At 50.0% G+C, this 22,314-nt stretch overlaps 1 protein-coding gene across 1 annotated transcript; it reads right to left on the bottom strand.

Annotated features, from left to right (window-relative positions):
- Positions 1 to 5,321: 5,321 nt before the first annotated feature.
- LOC127586377 (transforming growth factor beta-1 proprotein-like) lies at positions 5,322 to 20,969 on the bottom strand. Its single transcript, XM_052044294.1, has 3 exons — positions 20,842 to 20,969; positions 18,015 to 18,168; positions 5,322 to 11,954 (listed from the first exon to the last, which is right to left on the bottom strand). Exons 1-3 carry the CDS (start codon positions 20,961 to 20,963, stop codon positions 11,796 to 11,798), a joined length of 435 nt encoding a protein of 144 aa, XP_051900254.1. The 5' UTR covers positions 20,964 to 20,969; the 3' UTR covers positions 5,322 to 11,795.
- Between the last annotated feature and the right edge of the window lie 1,345 nt (positions 20,970 to 22,314).

Here is a 22,314-nt window from a genome sequence, read left to right as displayed (position 1 = left end):
TTCCTCCTCATTCTTCGACTGTTCTGCCAGCTACCAACCACCCACATTTCCCCCTCCCCACCCCCCTTCTGCTTTCCTCAGGGACCACTCCCTACGTGACTCCCTGTTCTGCTCATCCCCGTCCACCCATCCCTACCCCTCCTCAGGCACTTTCCCCTGTAACTGTAGGAGGTATAACACGTGTCCCTACACCTCTTCCCTCACCACCATCCAGGGACCTCAACAGCCCTTCCAGGTGAGGCAGGCATTCACCTGCAGCTCCCCTAACCTCCCGATGTGGCCTCCTCTACATCGGCAAGACCAAGCACGGACGAGGCAACTGCTTTGCTTCATCCGCCTTGAGTTTCTGGAGCTCCTGGTTGTCAGCCATTTTAATTCCCCTCCCCATCCCCACACCGACCCGTCTGTCCTCGGCCTCCTCCACTGCCAGGATGAGGCTAAACACAAACTAGAGGAACGGCCCCTCACATTCCCCCTGGGGAGTCTACACCCTGACGGCATGGACATTGAATTCTCCAACTTTCAGTAACCTGCTCCCCCTCTGTCCCTTTTCTCTCTCCTCCTGATCTAACTGGTTCCTCTCACACCCACCCCAGCCCCCATCACCCTGTTTCTTTCCTCTCCCATATCTGCCCGTCACCCACACACTCCTCCCTCTGGGTCCCCTCCCTCACTGGTCCCATCTGCCCTCCCCACCTCCCTCCCTCGGTTCCAGGCTCCACCTTCCCCTCCTATCAGATTCCCACCATCTGTAGCCCTCTGTCACCTCCACCTCTCGCTGTCCCCACCCTCCCCTCCTCCATCCGCCCATCACCCCTCCTCACCTGGATCCACCTATCACCTGCCAGCTCTTCCCCTCACCTCGTTACACTGACCACTTCCCCTCTATCTTCCAGTCCAGATGAAGGGTCTCAACCTGAAACGTCGACTGTCCACTTTCCTCCACAGATGCTGCCTGACCCGCCGAGTTCCTGCAGCAGCCGACTCCAGCATCTGCATCCAAATTCCTCCTCACCTCCATTTTAATTTGAGTTCTCCCAGCGTCCTCAGCATCCCACATCATCGAAAGAGAGGGCTTGTCACGGTAACCTCAACAGTTCTCATCCATTCAGTTTCTAACGGGAGTCTCTGCACCCATGTGTGTTTACACTGCAATCCTGCTAGATCGTAAGGTCACTCGGTGTGTCTGCTTCTCAACCAACGCTACAGTTTTCATAGACCATAGAACAGTACAGCACAGGCTCTTCAGCCCACGATAATGTGCCAAATTTATTGTCTAATTACACTAATCCGTTCTGCCTGAACATGGTCCATATCCCACCACATCTAAGAGCCTCTTAAACACCTCTATTGCATCTGCCTCTACCACCACCTCTGGCAGCACATTCCAGACACCCACCACTCTCTGGGTAAAAAACTTGCCCTACACATCTCTTTTGAACTTACCCCTTCCCACCTTAAACGCACGCCCTCTGGTATTAGACACTTCCACCCTGGGACAAAGATACCGGCTGTCTACTCTATCTATGCCTCTCATAATCTTATAAACCTCTATCAGGTCTCCTCTCAGCCTCCACCGCTCCAGAGAAAACAACCCTAGCTTGTCCAATCTCTCCTTATAGCACCTGCCCTCTAATCCAGGTAGCATCCTGGTGAACCTCTTCTGCACCCTCTCCAGAGCCTCCACGTCCTTCCTGTAATGGGGCGACCAGAATTGAATGCAATAATCCAGATGCGGCCTAACCAGAGTTTTATATAGCTGCAACATAACTTCCTGATTCTTGAACTCAATGCCTCAACTAATAAAGGCAAGCATGCCATAGACTTTCTTCACCAACCTATCAACCTGTGCAGCCACTTTCAGGGAGCTATGGACTTGGAACCCAAGATCCTTCCTTACATCAACTCTGTTAAGGCTCCTGCCATTAACTGGGGGTAGTCTCCCTTTACATTTGATTCCCAAAGTGTAACACTTCACACTTGTCTGGATCAAACTCCATCTGCCATTTCTCCTCCCATAGACATCCTGTTTGCGCCAAGGGATAAAGACCCAAACTGTGTGCTCTCTCGTAAATCTTTGGACTCATATTTGCAAAGCCTCGATGCATTTGAAGACATATTACACGGCCTCACAGAAAATGCTTTGGTCTCCCTTTGGTGATGATGAATCAGGAGCAGTCTGCCCCAGCACTCTATAAGATCTCAGTTGATTCTGATCTGAGCCTCATCTCCAAGTTTCCTGCTCCATCTCCATAGACAGAGATTCTTCTAAGTTCTAAAAAGTCTCTCTTAGCCCGATGTTTATCCAACAGATGTATAAGAGCGGAGTCTGGAAAGAATGGGAACAAGTTTCAGAAATGTAAGGAATTGAACTGGACTAATTAAAAACAGAAATTCACATCAATGGAACACTTTAAGCTGCCCCCAAACCACACGGGGCATTTCACCTCAAATGAAAGACTTTACCTGCAGGAAATTTCTGCTCCTCTTTTTACAATCCCCCAAGTTCAAGGATAACTTACTTCCAACATGACACTGTGGTTTTAGTTGCAAACAGGTTGGAGTTTAGCAATAGGGAGGCCTTGTTACAGTTGTACAGGGTGTTGGTGAGGCTGTAGCTGGAGTACTGTTCACAGTTCTGGTCCCCTTACTCAAGCATTGGAGACAGCCCAATGGAGGCTCACCAGGCTTATTCTTGGGATAAGTGGGTTGTCCTATCAAGAGAGGCTAAGCAGGGTGGGTCTGTGTTCCTTGGTGAGGAGGATGAGGGCTGATCTTATTGAGACATAAGATATTGAGGGGGCTTGACAGGGTAGGTGTTGAAATGTTTCCACTAGTGGGAGAGTCTTGCAGAGGGTATGTAGTTACAAAAATAGGGGGCTGGCCATTTAAAATTGAGGTACGCAGAAATTTCTTCCCACAGAGTGGTGAACCTCTGCAATTCTCCACCCCAGAGGCCAATGGAAACTGGATCTTTCGTTTGTAAAGTGGAGATAGATACATTTTAGAAAGATCGAGGGTTATGGGGAACTGGCACAGAAGAGGGGTTGAGGCCAGTGTAGATCAGGCCTATTGAATGGCAGGACAGGGTTGAGGGGCTGAGTGGCCTACTCCTGTTCTGGTGCTGATTCTGTGGGTCCTCGGGTGGCAGATGGACCCAGTGTGGGACCCACAAGACTCTTCTGCAGATGGGGCAGGACGTCCCCACAGGGAGGGTGAGTGGGCAGTCTGTAAGGTGGCGCACTCCTTCCGCCATTGATGCAAGGCCTCCGTGTGCAGGAATACAGGCAACTTGTTTATGCACAGCAAGCTCCCACAATCAGCGATGTGATTACAACCAGATTATAGAGTGGAGAAAGAGCATTCAGATCCCAATCCCCATTCTGTCACCACCCCCCACTCCGGAAATCTCACCCCTGATGCTGACGGGCAACAAAGCAGAGAGCAAGAGGATGCCCCAAATCTGAGATGCAGACCATGAACTTCCTTGCACTGACAATCCTCGGAGCAGGTGGTGTGCCCATGAACCACGCCAGGACATTAACGGATCTCCCTTCTTCAACGGGAAGTCATGCTACAAACTTTAAAGGGAGTTTTTAACACTGCAGGACACAATGGCATACGTATGGCTGGCTTGCCTTCATCGGATGGGGCATCGAGTACAAAGAGTTGGGGTGTTTGCTCAAGCCGATTGCCTGCCCCCTCTTCTGGGGTTACATCCGTGCCCGTGTGTGTCCCTGGAGAAGGAGCACACGGTATCCACAGGTACAATGGGGGATTTCCGTGACCGCTGGACACCACAGGGGCTCGAGTGGGCTCTGGATAGACAACTCTGTGTTATAATTTGAAGCTGTGAATATTGTGGATTGTGGAGCACTGTAATATTGTAATAATGTGATGCTGTAATCACTGAATGAATTTCCTTTGGAAAAGTTAAAAAATAGAGTTGGGACATCAAGTTACACCTGTAAAGGACATCGGTGAGACCACACCTGGAGTAGCGTGTGCAGTTCTGGTCACCACACCACAGGAAGGATGTGATTAAGCCAGAGAGGGTGCAGAAAAGATTCCCAAGGATGTTGCCAGGACTGGAAGGTTTGAGTTATGAGAGAAATCGAAGGGCTGGAACTATTTTCCCTGGAGCGAAGGAGGCTGAGGGGTGACCTTATAGAGGTTTATAAAATCATGGGGGGCATCGATAATGTGGATGGCCACAGTCCTTTTCCAAGGTAGAGGGGAGTCTAAAACTAGAGGGCACAGGTTTAAGGTGAGAGGGGAAAGATTTAAAGGGGACCTGAGGGGCAAGTTTTTCAGGCACAGGGTGGTGGGTATGTGGAACGAGCTGCCAGAGGAAGTGGTAGGTGTGGGTGTAATTACATTGTTTAAAAAAACATTTGGACAGGGCAGGCACGGTAGTGTAGCGGTTAGCGTAACACTTTACAGCGCCAGCGACCTGGGTTCAATTCCCGCCACTGTCTGTAAGGAGTTTGTACGTTCTCCCCGTGTCTGTGTGGGTTTCCTCCGGGTGCTCCGGTTTCCTCCCGCATTCCAAAGACGTACAGGTTAGGAAGTTGTGGGCATGCTATGTTGGCGCCGGAAGCGTGGTGACACTTGCGGGCTGCCCCCAGAACACAATGCAAAAAGATGTACTTCACTGTGTGTTTCAATGTACATGTGACTAATAAAGGTATCTTATCTTAAGTACATGGATAGGAAAGGTTTAGAGGGATAAGGGCCAGATGCAGGCAAATGGGACTAGATCAGGAAGGTAACTTGATCGGCATGGATGAGTTGGGCTGAAGGGCCTCTGTGCTGTGTAACTCTATGGCAAGAATACAAGAGCAGGAGTAGGCCACTCGGCCCCTCAAGCCAGTCCTGCTATTCAATATGATCATGGCTGATCTCCCCTGGCTCTCAACTCCTCTTCTGTCCCAGTTCCACAGGGCCTAAATTCCTCAATCTTTCAAAAATGTATCTACCACCTCTTTAAACACCTCCAGTGTTCAAAGCCTCCACACCTCTACAGGGGAGAGAACTCCAGAGATTCCTGCCCTCTGTGAGAAGCACTGTATACAGTTTGGGTCTCCGTATTTAAGGAGGGATGTTCTTGCATTGGAGGCAGCTCTGAGAAGGTTCACTGGGTTGATTCGTGGCGTGAAGTTGATTCCTGTGGGAAAAAGCTGAGCAGATTGCGCCATATCCATCCAAGGAGCTGAGAGATTATTTTCCTTGCTATTCAACTCTATGACTCCAAGACCATGTACAACTTCTGGCAGGCAGATCAAGGCACAGACATTCCAGAGAGCTTTGTAAAATTTGGTAATTTATTTACAAATGTGATTCGATACATTTGAAATAATCAAAACATGGAGGGGTGGAGGGTGCATTTTAACCAGACAACATCACCTTTGATAATACTGAATCAACACATAATAGAGACCAGAGATTGGTTACCCAGCAGCCAAGGAACCAGGGAGAATGTTTGCCATTTCATTGTGAAACAGTATTTTACGGTTCAGTAGCATAAAAAAGGAAATTCAAACATATTTACGTGGAGCTCCTGGAATCTCACCTTTTACACAACTGAAAACACACTTCATTGGGGAGCCTATCAATGTATTATTGATACAATATTTTGCCTTTGGCTTACTCTTGGCACGCAATATCATAAATCACCCCCTTTTACTGTGCAATTGTTGGTTGTAAATCAGAGATTGATATACTTCTGTGGGCCAAAGGTGTGTGAACAAATGTTGTAGATCAGTGCTACTCCTAGTGGTCGGCAGAACAGCTGAGGGACTGAGGACTTTCTCCTGTTCCTATGTTTCAAAGTACTGTGAGAAAGACACACACACACACACACACACACGCACGCACGCACGCACGCAGACATGCACTCCACCACCCAAGAAACCTGTACACCGTTACATATAGTCTCAGATTATCCTCATTTCAAAATATTACATCATGTCCAAAATGTTATAGTGCAATTCTAAAATAACTAGAACTTCACTCCAGTGAAGTGCGAGACACCCAATAGGGAGGGTCTGACCTAACAACGCCCAGCGCTGTCAGGTACAGGAGAGTGAGGTTTCCTCTTGTTTCTCCTTGCGGTCAATACTGTGTGCGGATTGAGCCACGGACACAGGGAGTGAGCTCTCCCAGCAGAGGAGAAGATGTCCAAGCTGTAGGGTCCTGGCGACATGAAGGACGGATGCACTACTGCACTATTGTATCCCATGGAACATGAGAGAGCCGACGTTCCGACAAGGCCCCAGCGTGGGATATTCGGAAAGTTAACCCTTGTCACGTTATGAATCTGACACATCAGTGCTATTGACCAAGTACTTCCAGATGTGAATCATGGAATCATACAGCACAGAGAAAGGCCCAGTGACCCCCGCAATGAGTCCACACTCCCCATCAAACACCCATTTACACTGATCCCATTTTATTCTCCCCATCAACTGCCACTCACTTACACACTTGAGGCAATTAACCCGACCCTCACGTCTTTGGGATGTGGGAGGAAACCCACGCGGTCACAGGGAGAAAGTGCAAACCCCACACAGACAGTGCCGGAGGTCGGGATCGAACCCGGGTCTCTGGCACTGAGGCGGCGGCTTTACCCCCTGCTCCACAGTACCACCCTGATTTTTGGGCCAAAGACTGAACTCCTAAAAACTGCTGGAGGACAGTCAGAAGTAACTACAAGAGCCACAAAGAATGTGCTGGAGGAACTCAGTGGGTCGAGCAGGAATTGATGCAGGGTTTTGATCCGAAACGCCGACAATTCCTCTCCCCCCACAGATGCTGCTCGACCCGCTGAGTTCCTCCAGCAGGTTATCAGCTGCTCCAGATTCCAGCATCTGCAGTCTCCTACGTCTCCAGTAATTACACGGTGGCTAATCCCTGCTCCTGACACAGTGTCCCTGAACGGTGTGTTTATTGAGCGACTGGCCTTGATACTTAAGGGTCCTCTTGCTCTCAGAATCCTAGATGTAGAGGCCTCGCCAAAGAACAACACCACACCCCACTCCTCAGAGGCAAGGTTTGGACAGATGATCAAAGGCTCAGTCAGTGAGATGGATGTTAAGGGGCCTCTTAAAGAAGCAGTGAGTTTCATTGCAGAGGGGTCTGAGACTGGATCTCAGCAAGCAAGACCTGACTTAATCGCGACACAGAAGGCCGTTCAGCCCATCGTGTCGATGCCAGCTCCCAGCAGAGCAATCCCATCACACCCTTCCCTTATTTTCCTGCAGCTCTACAACTTTCCCCTCTCTCACACTTGTCGCTTCATTAGTTCAGGAGTTGAATCCACATCTGGACTGTCATGGTGGGTGTATCCCATCCCCAGAAGAAATCCTGCAATCCCACAACATCGTCTCTTTCAGCAACCAGTGGTGTCACTCAACAATAACAACTTGCATTTACATAGCACCGATGACATAAAAAAATGCCACGGGAGCTTTGTTGTTTAAAACTCTGGGCTGCACGCAGGGTGAGATTTGAACGGATAACCAAAGGTTTGGTCAAGGAGGCAGGTTTGGGAAGCAGCTTAAGGGAAGAGAGATAGTCAGTGGGCAATGGGAGCAGGAATTCCAGAGATGGGGGCTTTGGAACTGGTGATTAAAGTCAAAAACAAGCAAGAATGGGAGGGGCTGAGATCTCTCGGCGGGTTAAAGCTGAGGGAAATAAGGAGAGGCTCTGGGGAGGGGGCTGGAAGGAGTTAATAGGCAGAACACCTTCCCTATTTACAAATCAACATGACTTCCAACTGGCTAATGTCCAAACGGTATCACCTCCCAGTCCAGATGAAGATCTCAACTCAGAACATTGACTGTCCACCTCCCTCCACAGATGCTGCCTGACCTGCTGAGTTCCTCCAGCAGACTGTGTGTTCCTCCAGATTCCAGCATCTCCAGTCACTTCTGTCAGCGTCAAATGGGACCTTGGTGGGCATGGATAAGTTGGGCCGAAGGGCCTGTTTCCATGCTGTATTACTCCATGACTCTCTCTCCCTTTCCCTGCCCTCCCAAAGGACAAACTGCCAGCTCTCAATACCAGGGCTCTTGATACCCACTGGTGTCAGGCGCCCCCTCAGTGAGGGGCATCAGCTGGTTCCGTCCCCTGTTGCCGGGTGACTAACAAAGATTCCAAGGGCTGAGGGGTGGACGGTGCTGTGGTCAGATCTCCTGATCACCCCCACCCCTCTGATTGAGGACCCTCAGAAGGCTGAAAGGCCCTCACTTCGAGGGAGATGCTGAGCAGTGTTGGAATAACCTCTGGTCTAACATTTTCCCGTTCCGCTGCACCTAATCGGACTGAGGAAGGGAAATGGCCGCCAGCAAGATGCCATCTTGCTGCGGAGATCTCTGGTGGTCAGGAACCATCCTGGGCCTGGTCCAACACACCTTCTGTCCATCACCCAAGCTCGGGGAACTTTAGACCAGTGGGATGCCCTCTGGATGCTTTGGACAAAAATCAAGAGCTGGGAGTTCACCCTCTGGAAGGGCAGTGAAGGTGAGGACATTTGCAATGGCTTGTAGCTGGAGGAGAAGTTCCATCTCTTTGTTATAGAAGGAAGACATTTGGCCTATTTAAGTCTGTACCAGCCTTCAAAACAATCCCACCATCTCCCCATTTGTTTCCCTGCAACCTATTGCATCTCTATGGAACTCTGGTTAGGCCATGTTCAGAGCATTGCGTGCAATTCTGGTCACCTCACTATAGGAAGGATGTCGAGGCTTTAGAGAGGGTGCAGAAGAGGTTCACCCGGACGCTGCCTGGGTTAGAGGGCATGTGCTATCAGGAGGCTGGACAAACTTGGGCTCTTTTCTCTGGAGCAGGGGAGGCTGACGGGTGATCTGTTGGAAGTGTATAAAATTATGAGGGGCATAGACAGGGTGGACAAGCAATATCTTTTTCCCATTATTGAGACATCCAATACCAGAGGGTATGCACTTAAGGTGAGGGGGGTAGGTTCAGAAGAGACGCGAGGGGTACGTTTTTTACTCAGAGAGTGGTGGATGCCTGGAACGCATTGCCTGATAGGGTGGTGGAGGCAAATTCATTGGGGGCATTTAAGAGGGGCTTGGATGGGCACATGAATGAGAGGAAAATAGAGGGATATGGGTATTCTGTAGGTGGGAGGGATTAGCTATGTCGGCACAACATGGTGGGCCGAAGGGCCTGTCCTGTGCTGTACTGTTCTATGTTCCATGTTCTATTCTCTCTCACAGACTCATTAACTCAACCCTGGTTCCCCTGCCACCCAGTTACATTAAGGGTAATTTACAGCAGCCGCTTGGTCCACCAGCAGCTCGTTGGGATGTGGGAGGGAACTGGAGCACCCTGGGGAAACCCCCGTAGTTGCAAGGACCATCTACAGTGGCCAATCAACCTCCCAACCCGCACGTCTTTGGAATGTGGGAGGAAACCAGAGCACCTGGGGGAAACCCACGCAGTCACAGGGAGAACGTGCAAGCTCTACACAGACAGTGCCTGAGGTCAGGATCGAACCTGGGTCGTTAGAGCTACAAGGCAGCGGCTTTACTGGCTGTGCCACTGTGCCGTCCTGGTTCCCCTGTCCATCACTGCATCACTGAAAGCTACACTTTCAACCATCAAATGAGGCCAGGCCCGGTGTGAACGTCTCTGCAGTCCCTGGGCTTTGCTCTGTTAAACGCACAGACAGTTCGTTGGGCATCGCAGGAGTGGCTGCTGTTTGTGCGTCGAGGCTGGGGAATGGAGGCAGAAAGCAGGAAATAGGACCTTCCACCTTCCTCTGGGACAAGTCAAGGTTGTAGCATTCCAGAACCCACAGGTGGCTGCACGGTGGATCTGAGCCTTCAGGCAGTTACCATTATCACCTGACCTACAGCCTACATCAGGCCCACTCAACCTTTGCTCAATCATGCTATTAACATTTCCTGGACACATAGAGCCTTGCAGGCAGGGGGAAGATTAAGATTGTGCGCAAGTGGGCCGTGTGCCAATTTAACCTTCCCCCCCTGCTCAGAACATCCTCAGCAACTTCTTGGCCCGACCTCTTCTCCCACAGAGGACCATGGCAGAACGTTCATAGAGTTACACAGCACAGAAACAGGCCCTTCGGCCCAACAAGTCTGCTCTGATCATCAACCACCCACTTAAACAGGAGGGACAATCTACAGCGGCCAATTAACTTCCCGACCTGCACATCTTTGGGTGTGGGAGGGAACCAGAGCACCCAGGGTGGGGGGGGGGGGGGGGGTGGAGGGGGTGGAAACCCACATCCCTGTGTCACAGGGAGAATGTGCAAACTCCACACAGGCAGTGCCCGAGGTCAGGATCGAACCCAGGTCTCACAGGCCCTTCGGCCCTCCATGTTGTGCCAACCTTCAAACCACTCCGAAGACTATCTAACCCCTTCCTCCCACATATCCTTCTATCTTAAATTCCTCCATATGCTTATCTAACAACCTCTTGAACTTGACCAACGTATCAGCCTCCACCACCACCCCAGGCAGGGCATTCCATGCACCAACCACTCTCTGGGTGAAAAACCTGCCCCTCAGATCCCTTTTAAATTATTCCCCTCTCACCTTGAACCTTAGCCCTCCAGTTTTAGACTCCACTACCCTGGGAAAAAGACTGTGGTTATCTCTGCCCCTCATGATCTTATAAACCTCTATAAGGTCACCCCTCAGCCTCCTTCACTCCAGGGAAAACAGTCCCGGCCTATCCAGTCCCTCCTTATAACTCAAGCCCTCCAGTCCCGGCAACATCCTTGTAAACCTTTTCTGCACCCTCTCTAGCTTAATCACACCCTTCCTATAGCACCACCATGCCACCTCAATTAATTTAGTAGATCCACATTAGTTTAGCAAGAAATGCCAGCATTTTACATCTCAGTATAGTTTGGGCCCTGTTGCAATTAAAGGCCCAGGAATTCCAATGAAATATATAGTAACGACCCAACTAGGTTGGGAAGGAAAAGGGCCTTGATTCAACTTCAAGCCCAAACTATGTTCAGTTGTGTTATTAGATCTATAAACCTTCTTTCGAAATGTCAATGCAATATCTGTATGTGTGATGTGGCTCTATTATCACATACAAGCAGATGTTTGGTGCATTTATTCCTCGAGTGGAAGTCTGTTTTACCTTTAGAGCTGATCGCCTGAATGGCTGTGAAGGGGAAATCAGGCCTGGTCCTGTTATCCCGCAGAACGATCCATCAGCTGCACAAACTCCTGATCCCCAATCAGAAGCTCGTAGTTTTCACACTTAGGAAAATCGTTTCAGTATGAAGCATTGCAGGAATTCAATGGGACTCTCCAGGCATTGATAAAGTGTTGAAGATTTCTCTGAGACTCTTAGTCAGTGAGTCAATAGGGGCTTTTAAGGCTCAGGAGAGAAACACTTTGGGGTGGAATGTGTCAAACTCATGGGACTATGTTAGACAGGCTCCGGAATAAACCAGTTCAAATACAGTTCTCAATTTATAAATTATAGGAATCTCTGTCATTTAAAAAAATATTAAAAACACTAAAATTAGCCTTCAGATATGCATCGGAGCTGGCACTCTGTGGGCTAAAGCTATACAGATGCGAGTCGGACGGGTTCAGAGTCTCTACTGGGAATGAGTAGATGATCTTTCCCAGTCTCCAAACAAGGACAAATGAAGAAAAGCTCCACTTTCTCACAGTTACCACGTGCTGATTTTATCCGTTCAGATATAACCCGTCAGGAGGCCTTTGAGTTGCTTTTGTTTATGACTCAAGACTCTGCCAGCACTGGGCCATCACTGGGCCTCAACTGCACTTGCATGACTTCACAACCATATTGGACAACTGCTCCACCTTGGCCTGCCGTCCAACGTAGTAGAGGATGGTCAGGGGCTCGAGGAGCTTGGGGACACAGCAAGGTGATGCAGACGCTCCGGGGTTGTGCATATTGTACAAACTCAGGACCTGTGGAGGGGAGGAGAGAGGTGGCAACATGGTTAGTTTTATATGTTTATGCACACAGAGTAGTGCAGCACAGGAGCAGGCCCTTCGGCCCACCATGTCCATGCCGGCCTTTTGCCCACCTACACTGATCCCCACAATAGGACCATATCCTTCCATGCTTTGCCTATCAAAGTGTCTGTATCAATTCCCCAAACGTAGTAATTGTATCGGATTCTACCACATCCTCTGGCAGCGCGTTCCAGATATCAGTGTGTGTGTGTGTGTGTGTGTGTGTGTGTGTGTGTGTGTGTGTGTGTGTGTGTGTGTGAGAGAGAGAGAGTGTGTGTGTGTGTGTGAGAGACTGTGTCTGAGTGTGAGTGTGTATCTGAGAGAGTGTGTGTGTGAGTGCGTGAGAGTGTGTGAGTGTGTGTGAGATAAAACGTGTGTGTGAGAGTGCGTGAGAGTGTGAGTGTGTGATGGTGCATGAGAGAGTGAGCGTGTATGTTTTTGTGAGTGCATGAGAGAGTGAGTGTGTGTGTGAGTGTGTGTGTGTGAGGGTGTGTGAGAGTATGCGTGAGTGTGTGTGTGTGTGTGAGAGTGTGTGTGAGAGTGCATGAGAGTGTGTGTGAGTGTGCGTGGGAGAGTGCATGAGAATGTGAGTGTGTGAGTTTGTGTGAAAAAGATGGGCAAACACAGGGCTCGATGTTCCTCGATACATCATTACTGCACTTTTGTTACATTAAACTAATCAGGAACACTGATCACTCACCAGCAGTGCACTATTCTGGTCCCAATCATTACTGACAGGATACAGGCTCACTGGACAATAAACCTTTATCCCAGCCCAAAGAGCAAATTAATTTCAAAACGGTAACTCCGTGTTAATTTTCAGCTTTTATCCCTCATGTGGAGTGGCCTTGGTGTAATGGGGTGCACAGCTGGGAGAGGTAATTAGGGATACTGGCCTGTGTCTGAGGTGGTATGGATGCCCAGTCAGACCCAATGGAGTGCCAGTTGTCAGCACACGATACCACTGGATGTCCGGCACCCAGGTGTCTGCCCCTGGACCTGGCCAAGGTGGCCATTCACGGGTCCCGGCGGTGGGCAGTTGGGAGTTCTGCCCCAGCTGATTGCCTGCCCCCTTTTCCGGGGTTATGTCTGTGCCCGTGTGTCCCTGGAGAAGGAGCATTGTATCCACAGGTACAGTGGGGGATTCCAGGGACCGGTGGGTGCCTCAGGGGCTCGACTGCATTCTGGATCGTGATGACCATGTTATAATTTGAAACTGTAAATAGTGTGAATCGTGGAGCAGTGTAAATGTGATTCTGTAATCACTGAATTAATGTCCTTTGGAAAAGGAAACAAGAAGAAAAAAAAAGGATTACCCTGGAAAAGGAGGAGATGCCCAGCTAAATTTGGGTCCAATCATATGAGTGGAGGCTTTACCTGGGCTATCCCTGCCTTGGGAATGTGTTACAGGACAGTGTAGAAGGAGCTTCACTCTGTATCTACTACAGGCTGTCTCTGCCCTGGGAGTGTGTGATGGGACAGTGCGCAGAAGAATTACGTCTACAGCAATGCATAGAACAGTACAGCACAGGAACAGGCCCTTCACCCCACGATGTTGTGCTGAACTAACTAAACTAATGATTAAACAGCTAACTAACCTAGAGAAATAAAGGACTGCAGATGCTGAAATCGAGATGAAAAACACAATGATGCTGGAGGAACTCAGCAGGCCAGGCAGCATCCGTGGAGAAAAGCAGGCGGTCAACGTTTCGGGTCAGGACCCTTCTTCAGGACTCAAGATAGGAAAAGAGGAAGCCCAGGTGGGCTGAGAGAAGTACGTGGGCCGTCAGCTTCACTGGTGGGACGTGTGTGTGTGTGCATGTAAACTGATGTCAGTATGGTATCTGCAACGATGTGCACACACGTGTTTGTACCACTTTGTGTGTGTGTGAGTGTGGACATGTGTATATGCCTGTGTGTGCATGCACACAGGCATGTAGACATGCTTGAGTATGTTCCCATGTGTATGTGCATGTGCATTTGTGTATGTGCACCAGTAGGAGTGTGTGTATGTTCGAGCGTGTGTGCAAAGGAGGGAGTGTGTGTGTGCGCAAGAGAGAGTGTGTGTGTGTGCGAGAGAGAGGGTGTGTGTGTGTTTGTTAGTGTGTGAGAGAGTATCTGTAAGTGAATACGTGTGTGCGAGAGTGTGTAAGAAAGTGTGTGTCCTATAGTATGTGGGTATGTGTGTGTGAGAGAGAGAGAGGGAGAGAGAGAGGGTGTGCACGTGAGAGAATGCATGTATGAGAGTGTGTGTGAGAGAGAGAGAGAGAGAGAGAGAGAGAGAGAGAGAGAGAGAGAGAGAGAGAGAGAGAGAGAGAGAGAGAGAGAGAGAGTGTAACCCTGCAAGGTGTACATGGGCCCCTGTGCACTAGGTACCTATCTTGGGGTACAGTGTCACCATCAGTGACCCGTCTTACCACTGTGAACTACATCCCACTCCCTCCCTCCGTCAGGTTCCGACAAAACAGAATTCCCAACCCGACCTAATCATTCCTAACTGAACAATTCAGCGGCTCAGTTCTGCTCTCCATGACCACATCTGCTACCCAGCACCCAGCCACTTACAGGATGAATCAACAGGGGGAGTTCCAGCTGTGACACAACTTCTCTTTAATGGCTGCTGCTCACAGCGAGCCCCATGTGCTCACCATTGATCAGTGCTTTAGGTTTCAGGATGAGTGTTGGACTCCTCCCAAGAACACCACGCCTGTTTACAGTTTCACAGCGGGATAAGGAGGCTCCCTCAAAGGATTCTAAGGGATAGGATTTATGAACACCTTGAGAATCATGGACTGATTAGGGACAGCCAGCATGGCTTTGTGAAGGGAAGATCTTGCCTCACAAGCCTGATAGAGTTCTTTGAGGAGGTGACGAGGAATATTGATGAGGGCAGTGTGGTGGATGTGGTTTACATGGATTTTAGTAAGGCATTTGATAAGGTTCCTCATGGTAGGCTTCTTCAGAAGGTCAGAGGCCGAGGGATCCAAGGAAGCTTGGCTGTGTGGATTAGGAATTGGCTTGCATGTAGAAAGCAGAGGGTTGTGGTGGAAGGAGTGCCCTCGGATTGGAAGGCAGTGACTAGTGGTGTCCCGCAGGGATCGGTTCTGGGACCTCTACTTTTTGTGATATTTATAGATGACTTAGATGAGGGGGTGGAGGGCTGGGTTAGTAAGTTTGCGGACGACACTAAGATAGGCGGTGTTGTGGATAGTGTGGAGGGCTGTCGGAGCTTACAGAGGGATATTGATAGGATGCAGAGCTGGGCTGACAAGTGGCAGATGGAGTTCAATCTGGAGAAGTGTGAGGTGGTACACTTTGGAAGGACAAACTCCAGGGCAGAGTACAGGGTAAACGGCAAGGTACTTGGCAGTGTGGAGGAGCAGAGGGATCTGGGGGTTCATATTCACAGTTCATTGAAAGTTGCCTCACAGGTGGAAAGAGCAGTTAAGAAGGCCAATGAGATGTTGGCTTTCATAAATCGCGGGATTGAGTTTAAGAGCCGCGAGGTTATGATGCAGCTTTACAAAACTCTAGTTAGGCCACACTTAGAGTACTGTGTTCAGTTCTGGTCGCCTCATTATAGGAAGGATGTGGAGGCATTGGAGAGGGTGCAGAGGGGATTTACCAGGATGCTGCCTGGATTGGAGAGTATTGAATATGAGGAGAGGCTTAAGGTGCTAGGGCTTTATTCACTGGAAAGGAGGAGGATGAGAGGAGACATGATAGAGGTATATAAAATATTGAGAGGAATAGATAGAGTAGACAGTTAGCGCCTCCTTCCCAGGGCACCAATGCTCAAGACGAGAGGTCATGGCTTTAAGGTTATGGGTGGGAGGTTCAGGGGAGATGTCAGAGGGAGGTTTTTCACCCAGAGAGTGGTTGGTGCATGGAATGCACTGCCTGGGGTGGTGGTGGAGGCAGATACATTGAACAGGTTCAAGAGCTTGTTGGATAGGCATATGGAGGAACGTGAGATAGAGGGATAGGCAGGAGGAAGGGGTTAGGTAGTGTGAGGGTGGTCTGATGGACGGCACGACACAGTGGGCCGAAGGGCCTGTTTTGTGCTGTATGGTTCTATGGTTCTATGGTTAAAACCATGGTTAGGGGAAGGCCTCAGTTAGTGTACTGCCCAGTACCAAACCTTACGCCACACAAAGGGGCCCCGGTGAATATACGTAATTAGCTCCTCACACTTATTAACCAAGATCATTTATGTCCTCAAACCTCTGTCCTGACTGATCCTCAAAGTGTCCAAAGATATAAACAGTGACTGGCATTCCAGAATCCTGGAGTAGACTCCAAAAATTTACAACCCTCTAATTGGTAATTGGTTTATTATTGTCACATGTATCAAGATACAGTGAAGGAGCGTTTGATGTCTCTGGCCCTGTACTCAATGGAGCTTGGAAGGATGAGGGGGGATCTCATTGAAACCTACTGAATGCTCAAAGGCCTGGATAGAGTGGACGTGGAGAAGATGTTTCCATCAGTAGGAAAGTCTTGGATCTGAGGGCACAGCCTCAGAATAAAGGGACATCCCTTTAAAACTCAGATGAGGAGGAATTTCTTCAGCCAGAGGGTGGTGAATCTGTGGAATTCGTTGCCACGGAGGTCTGTGGAAGCCAAGTCATTGGGTGTATTTAAGGCAGAGGTTGATAGGTTCTTGATTGGTGAGGGGTTATGGGGAGAAGGCAGGAGAATAGGAGTTGAGAGAAAAAAGATCAGTCATGATTGAATGGCGGAGCAGACTCGATGGACCGAATGGCCTCATTTTATGGTCTGAAAGCTTTTGTTTGCATGCCATCCAGACAGATCATTCCATACCTAAGTACATCAAGGTAGTACAAAAGAAAAAAAATGCAGAATGTAGTGTTATAGTTACAGAGAAAAAATGCAGTTTGAAATGACTGACTCCCTTATATGGAGACTCTGCCCCCACACCACCCCCCCGCCCCCCCAGTTCGGGACCCTCCAGGGAGATTAAACCACTTCTGCTTCACGAGCTAGTGTGTTTGCATGAGGTATGTGGTTAAACAACCCCTCTTTAAGCAAATGACATTCCCTGCTCAGCCCCACGGATGGTGGGTGTGAGCAGAGGATGACAGCAGGCGAACAGGATTAATTCCTGCGTGCTAATCACCTTAGTGACTCTGCTAAATCGAAAGAACTGCAGCTTCAGGGAACAAATTCACCAACCGGTGTGAAATACTGACAGGTCTGGAGTTCAGGCAAACATATTGCTGGGGAATAAAAGGATTGAGGGAAGTACAGATTGCCTTTGAAAGCCAAGGAGAGGCAGAACTAATTAGTTATTTGTCATGTCCAACAAATCTGTAGAACATATCAGAGACATCTCACTCCAAACAGTTCAGACATTTACTCCGTTTATAACCTGTGCTGTACCTGCCCTTGCAGTACTCAATGGGAGAGTGTAGAGAGAGCTTTACTCTGTATTTAACTCATTCAGACCCTGCCCTTGGTGTGTTTGATAGGACAGAGTAGAAGGAGTTTTCATTCGATATCTAACCTGTGCTGTCCCTGCCCTGAGAATGCGTGACGGGACAGTGTAGAGGGAGCTTCGCCATGGATCTAACTCATGCTCTCCTTGCCCTGGGAGTGTGTGATGGGACAGTGTAGAGGCTTCAGTCTATATCTAACCTGTGCCATCCTTGCCCTGGGAGTACATGACGGCACAGTGCAGGAGTTTCACTCTACATAATTGGTGGTAACCCTGCCCCAGGAATGCGCAATGGGACGGTCTACCTAACTGGTGGTGACCCTGCCGTGAGAGTGTGTGATGGGACAGTGTAGAGGGAGCTTCACCATGGATCTAACCATGCTCTCCCTGCCCTGAGCTCTTGTACAGACACTGTGCTCCTGAAATGAGAGTGTTTGAGGAAATGCTTTATCCTGTGTTAACATCACTGTTGACAGCGCGGGTTGTAAAGTGCATCATGCGAAGAGTAATATTTGGCAGGGTGCGCGACTGTTAGTGACACTGCTGTACCTTACCATTGTATGCTGGGTATCTGTGCTCCAGATGTACGGACAGGGTCCCATGCAGAAGTTGGCCTGGTACCCCTTGGGTTCATGAATCCACTTCCAGCCCAGGTCCTTCCGAAAATCAATGTACATGGGGCGGACACAGCAGTTCTCCTCAGTGGAACTGTTGGCATGGATCAGAATAGAAAGGCTTCATCAGAGCACTCAACAAGGCAACTGCACTCACAAACCTGCTCAACCCTGAGCCTCGACATTGGGCTGGATAAATCACTCAACATTTGTGTCGCAGGTAAGACCAATCCTAACCAGTTCTGCTGGCCTGGATCCACCTGGTTCCCGTCATCTCCACAACCCAACAAACCTCACAGATTCCTGTACTCTCCAACTAAAGATGTAGAGTCATACAGCCCAAAAACAGGCCCTTTGGCCCAACTTGTCCATGCCAACCATCAAGTATCCATGTACACTCATCCCATATCCCAGCACTTGGTCCACAGCCTACAATACCCTGACCATTCAAGTGCGTGAGCAGGCGTTTTCTAACTGTTGTGAGAGTCTCTGCCTCCACCACCCTTCAGGCAGTGTGCTCGCGATTCCAGCCACCCTCTGGGTGAAATAATTCCTCCTCAGATCCCATCTAAACCTCTTACACTTTACCCTAAACCCAGACCCTTTAGATACCTCTGCTTTGGAGGACAGATTCCGACTGTCAACCCTGTCTGTACCCCTCCTCATTTTTGTACACCTCGACCAGATCCCCTCTCAGCCTCTTCTGCTCCAAGGAAAGTAAGCCTGACATATCCAGTCTCGCCTTATAACTGAAACCTTCCATCCCGCATAACATCCCGGTGGATCACCTCTGCACCCTCTCCAGTGCAATCATGTCCTTTTTTTTAATTATATAAACATTTATTCACTAACAGCACTACAAAAAGACAACCAGTCAATACACTACATCTAATACAGAAAAGAAACTAAGCAACGACATACTACAGTAGAGAATGCAAACTAATACTAATGAAACACACACGCAACACTACATCCGTTAACACAACACGCAACACTTCAAATAAGGGTCGCGTTTGTACCGTCCACGACACACGCGATCCCCTGAGGGGCCCACCGAGCATGGAGCTCAGCCAGGGTGCCCGCGGAAACCAGGTGCTCCCTCTCTAAACACACCCGCGTGCGCACGTAAGCACGTAAGACAGGCAGGCAGGCAGACCAGCTGGTACCGTCGGCCGCCCACCGCCGCGTCCCGTGGATGACCAGCTTGGCCAGGCCCAGCAGAAGACCCACCAGGAGATCCTCCGTACGCCCCGCCCCGCGCCGCACTGGGTGCCCATAAACCAACAGCGTCAGGCTGAAGTGCAGCCAGAACTTGAGCAGCAGCCCCTTTAGATATGCAAAGAGGGGCTGCAACCTCTCGCACTCTACGTACGCGTGGTACACCGCCTCCTCCTGGCCACAGAAGTGACAGATGGCCGAGGTGTCGGTGAACTGGCTCAAAAATCGGTTGCACGGCACAGCCCGGTGCAACACCCTCCACCCCAGGTCCCTGATGTACAGCGGGAGGACTCCCGTGTAGAGAGACCTCCACCGGGGACCACCCTCGCCACCTGCCGGCAAGACAGACTGCCACAGCGTGTCCGGCTGGCAGAGCAGGGTGAGGAAGTGAAAAGTGTGCAGGAGCGGCCTGTACAAGAAATGCCTCAGCGCCTTGTGGAACGGCACCTTCGGTGTGTCCTCCAGGCGGCTCAGGTCGTGTCGCGCTGCCTCCTGCGAGAGACGCCGGGCCCTGGGCCCGACCAGCAACTCCGGCAGGGCGGGCACCGGTGCAGCCAGGACCCCCCACCCCCCCCTCCGGCGCCCGCCGCAACCAGAGGGGGAGTGGCCACGCGCTCGCCACACAACACCACGCCCCACACCCGCATCAGATCCCAGTAGAACCCGGGCAGCTCCCACAGAGTGGCACGGCCGCCGCCCGCCGCCAGGAGACGCGCCCCCTCCTGGAGGCAGCGTCCCCAGCTGAGGTAATAGTGGCCAGCGCATGCTACCACGGGGGGTGCTCGGTATACAGGTATCTCTGCAGCGCCCGGAGGCGGAGGGCCGCCAGCTGGGTACGCACGCACACCAGCGACTGACCCCCCCTCCGCCAATGGCAGACTCAGAACCGCCGCAGAGACCCAGTGCCTCCGGCCGCCCCAGAAGAAGTCCGTCAACCTCCTCTGGGTGGTGGCGACAAAGACATTGGGCGGCACCAGGGTGGCCAGCCGGTACCACAGCATGGAGGCCACCAGCTGGTTGATGACCAGCGCCCCTGCCCCGGTACGAGATCGCCCGGAGCAGACCTGACCAGCGCCCCAGCCGGGGCGGAGACATCATGTCCTTCCTATAGTGTGACAACCAGACCTGCACACAGAGGTCCAGCTGTGGCCCAACCTATGATTTACACAGTTTGTACCATAACTTCCCTGCTCTTGTATTCTATGCCCTGGTTAATGAAGGCAAGCATCCCTGGACAGCTTCTTCACCACCTCTGCTGCCACCTTTAGGGATCTGAATTTTAAAGTTTAATACAGCTGCAACATGACTTCCCGACTTTTATACTCAACGCCCTGGCTGATGAAGGCAAGCATGGCATAACGCTTTCTGTGTCACCCTATCTACCTTCTGGTGCTACTTCTAGGGAGCTATGGAGTTTGCTCCATATGGTTCTAACTGGATAGCAGAGACAGAAGGGCTGAATGGCTTCCCAGGTCAGGGGTTGGAGCAGAGGAGGTCAGCCAGGAGATGGATTAAGTAATGGGCCACCATATCAGGAGGTTTCACCTACGAGAAGCAGTAGTCAGTGTTGACGTTGCGCTTTCTTCGGCTGTGTGTCTCTGCCCTGGTGGTTGGGGTGGACATGATGAGGATGTGCGGCACCTTCTGGCTCCTCTGGGAGAGAGCCGCCATATCTCCCCGCGCCGAGCCTGTGTTCAAACGGAAGGAGTTAAAGGCATGACGGGACCCCACCGAGACAATCCCGCCCCCTGCATCAACCACCCAGTCCACCGACATCCCCCTGCTCAGACCCTTCTCTCTCCTGCCCATCCCCACTGACTAATGCACAGTGAACCTTCAGCAGGCACTGGCCCGTACCAAAACCTTGAATTGTTCAAATCCCAGAGCAAAGTTAAAAGTTTATATATAGAATAACAGATACCCAGAGGTGAGTTACAGGCTGGCATTTACTCCAGTAGTCCATGGGTTTTTATATATATATAGAATAACAGAAACCTGGGAGTGAGGAATGGCTGGAATCTAATCAAGTGGTTCAGGTATTTACATATATATATATAATAACAGGTGCCCAGAAGTGAGTTACAGCCTGGAATCTAATCAAGAGTTCGGGTGTTTATATATAGATTAACAGATACCCAGGGGTGAGTTACAGGCTGGAATTTAATCCAGGAGTTCAGGTAATTTGTATATCGAATAACATGACTGGGAGTGAGTTACAGGCTGAGATCTAATCCGAGGGTTCGGGGTTTATATACAGAATAACAATAATCCAGGAGTGAGTTATATGCTGGGATCTGATCCAGGGGTTCGGGGGGGTTTGCTTTAGGGTAGCAAAGCAGATACGGTCTGGGATCTAACTGAGGAGTAATGATGAGGTGGTCCCTGGGTTGTGGGGAGTTTATAGATAGAATGCTAACAACCCTCTCCAATAAGCCAACAAAATAGTCCAACTGCCTTAATATTGGCTGATTTTATTGGACAAGTCCCACAGCCCTGAATGTCACAGCATTATGCTTCCTAGTTTGTATTATCTACCTACTTAATCCCCTTAACCCATTTGACTGGACAACTTATCCCCATCGCAACCCTGGCCTCACCCTCTCACAGATATTCCCCTTTCCCTTTCACCCTCCCACCCCCTTAAAACTACCTTCTCTTTTATCTCTCTTCCCCAGTTCTGATGAAGAGACTTTGGCCAGGAACATTAACTCTGTTTCTCTTTCCACAGATGCTGCCTGACCTGCTGAGTGTTTCCAGCACTCAATGTTTTATTTCAGGTTTCCAGTATCTGCAGTATTTTTTGTTTCAATATAGTCCTCACCCTTATTCAGTGGATGACGGGTATTTTCCAGACACCCACTGTTGGAGGAAGAGATGATTGGAAAGATAAAATAACATTTTAATTCTGGTAACATTGCAATGAAGACAGGGTGGTATCATTACCGAAAAATTTTAGCTGGAGATTTTTTCTTTCTTTGGAAGCACCGGCTTCACACGGGCAATGGACGCTGATCTTCAGCTG

This window comes from Pristis pectinata, chromosome 35 (assembly GCF_009764475.1).
Source record: "Pristis pectinata isolate sPriPec2 chromosome 35, sPriPec2.1.pri, whole genome shotgun sequence".
NCBI classification, from domain to species: Eukaryota; Metazoa; Chordata; class Chondrichthyes; order Rhinopristiformes; family Pristidae; genus Pristis; species Pristis pectinata.
Note: the sequence above shows the minus strand (reverse complement) of the source record. Positions and strands in the feature narration are given on the sequence as shown.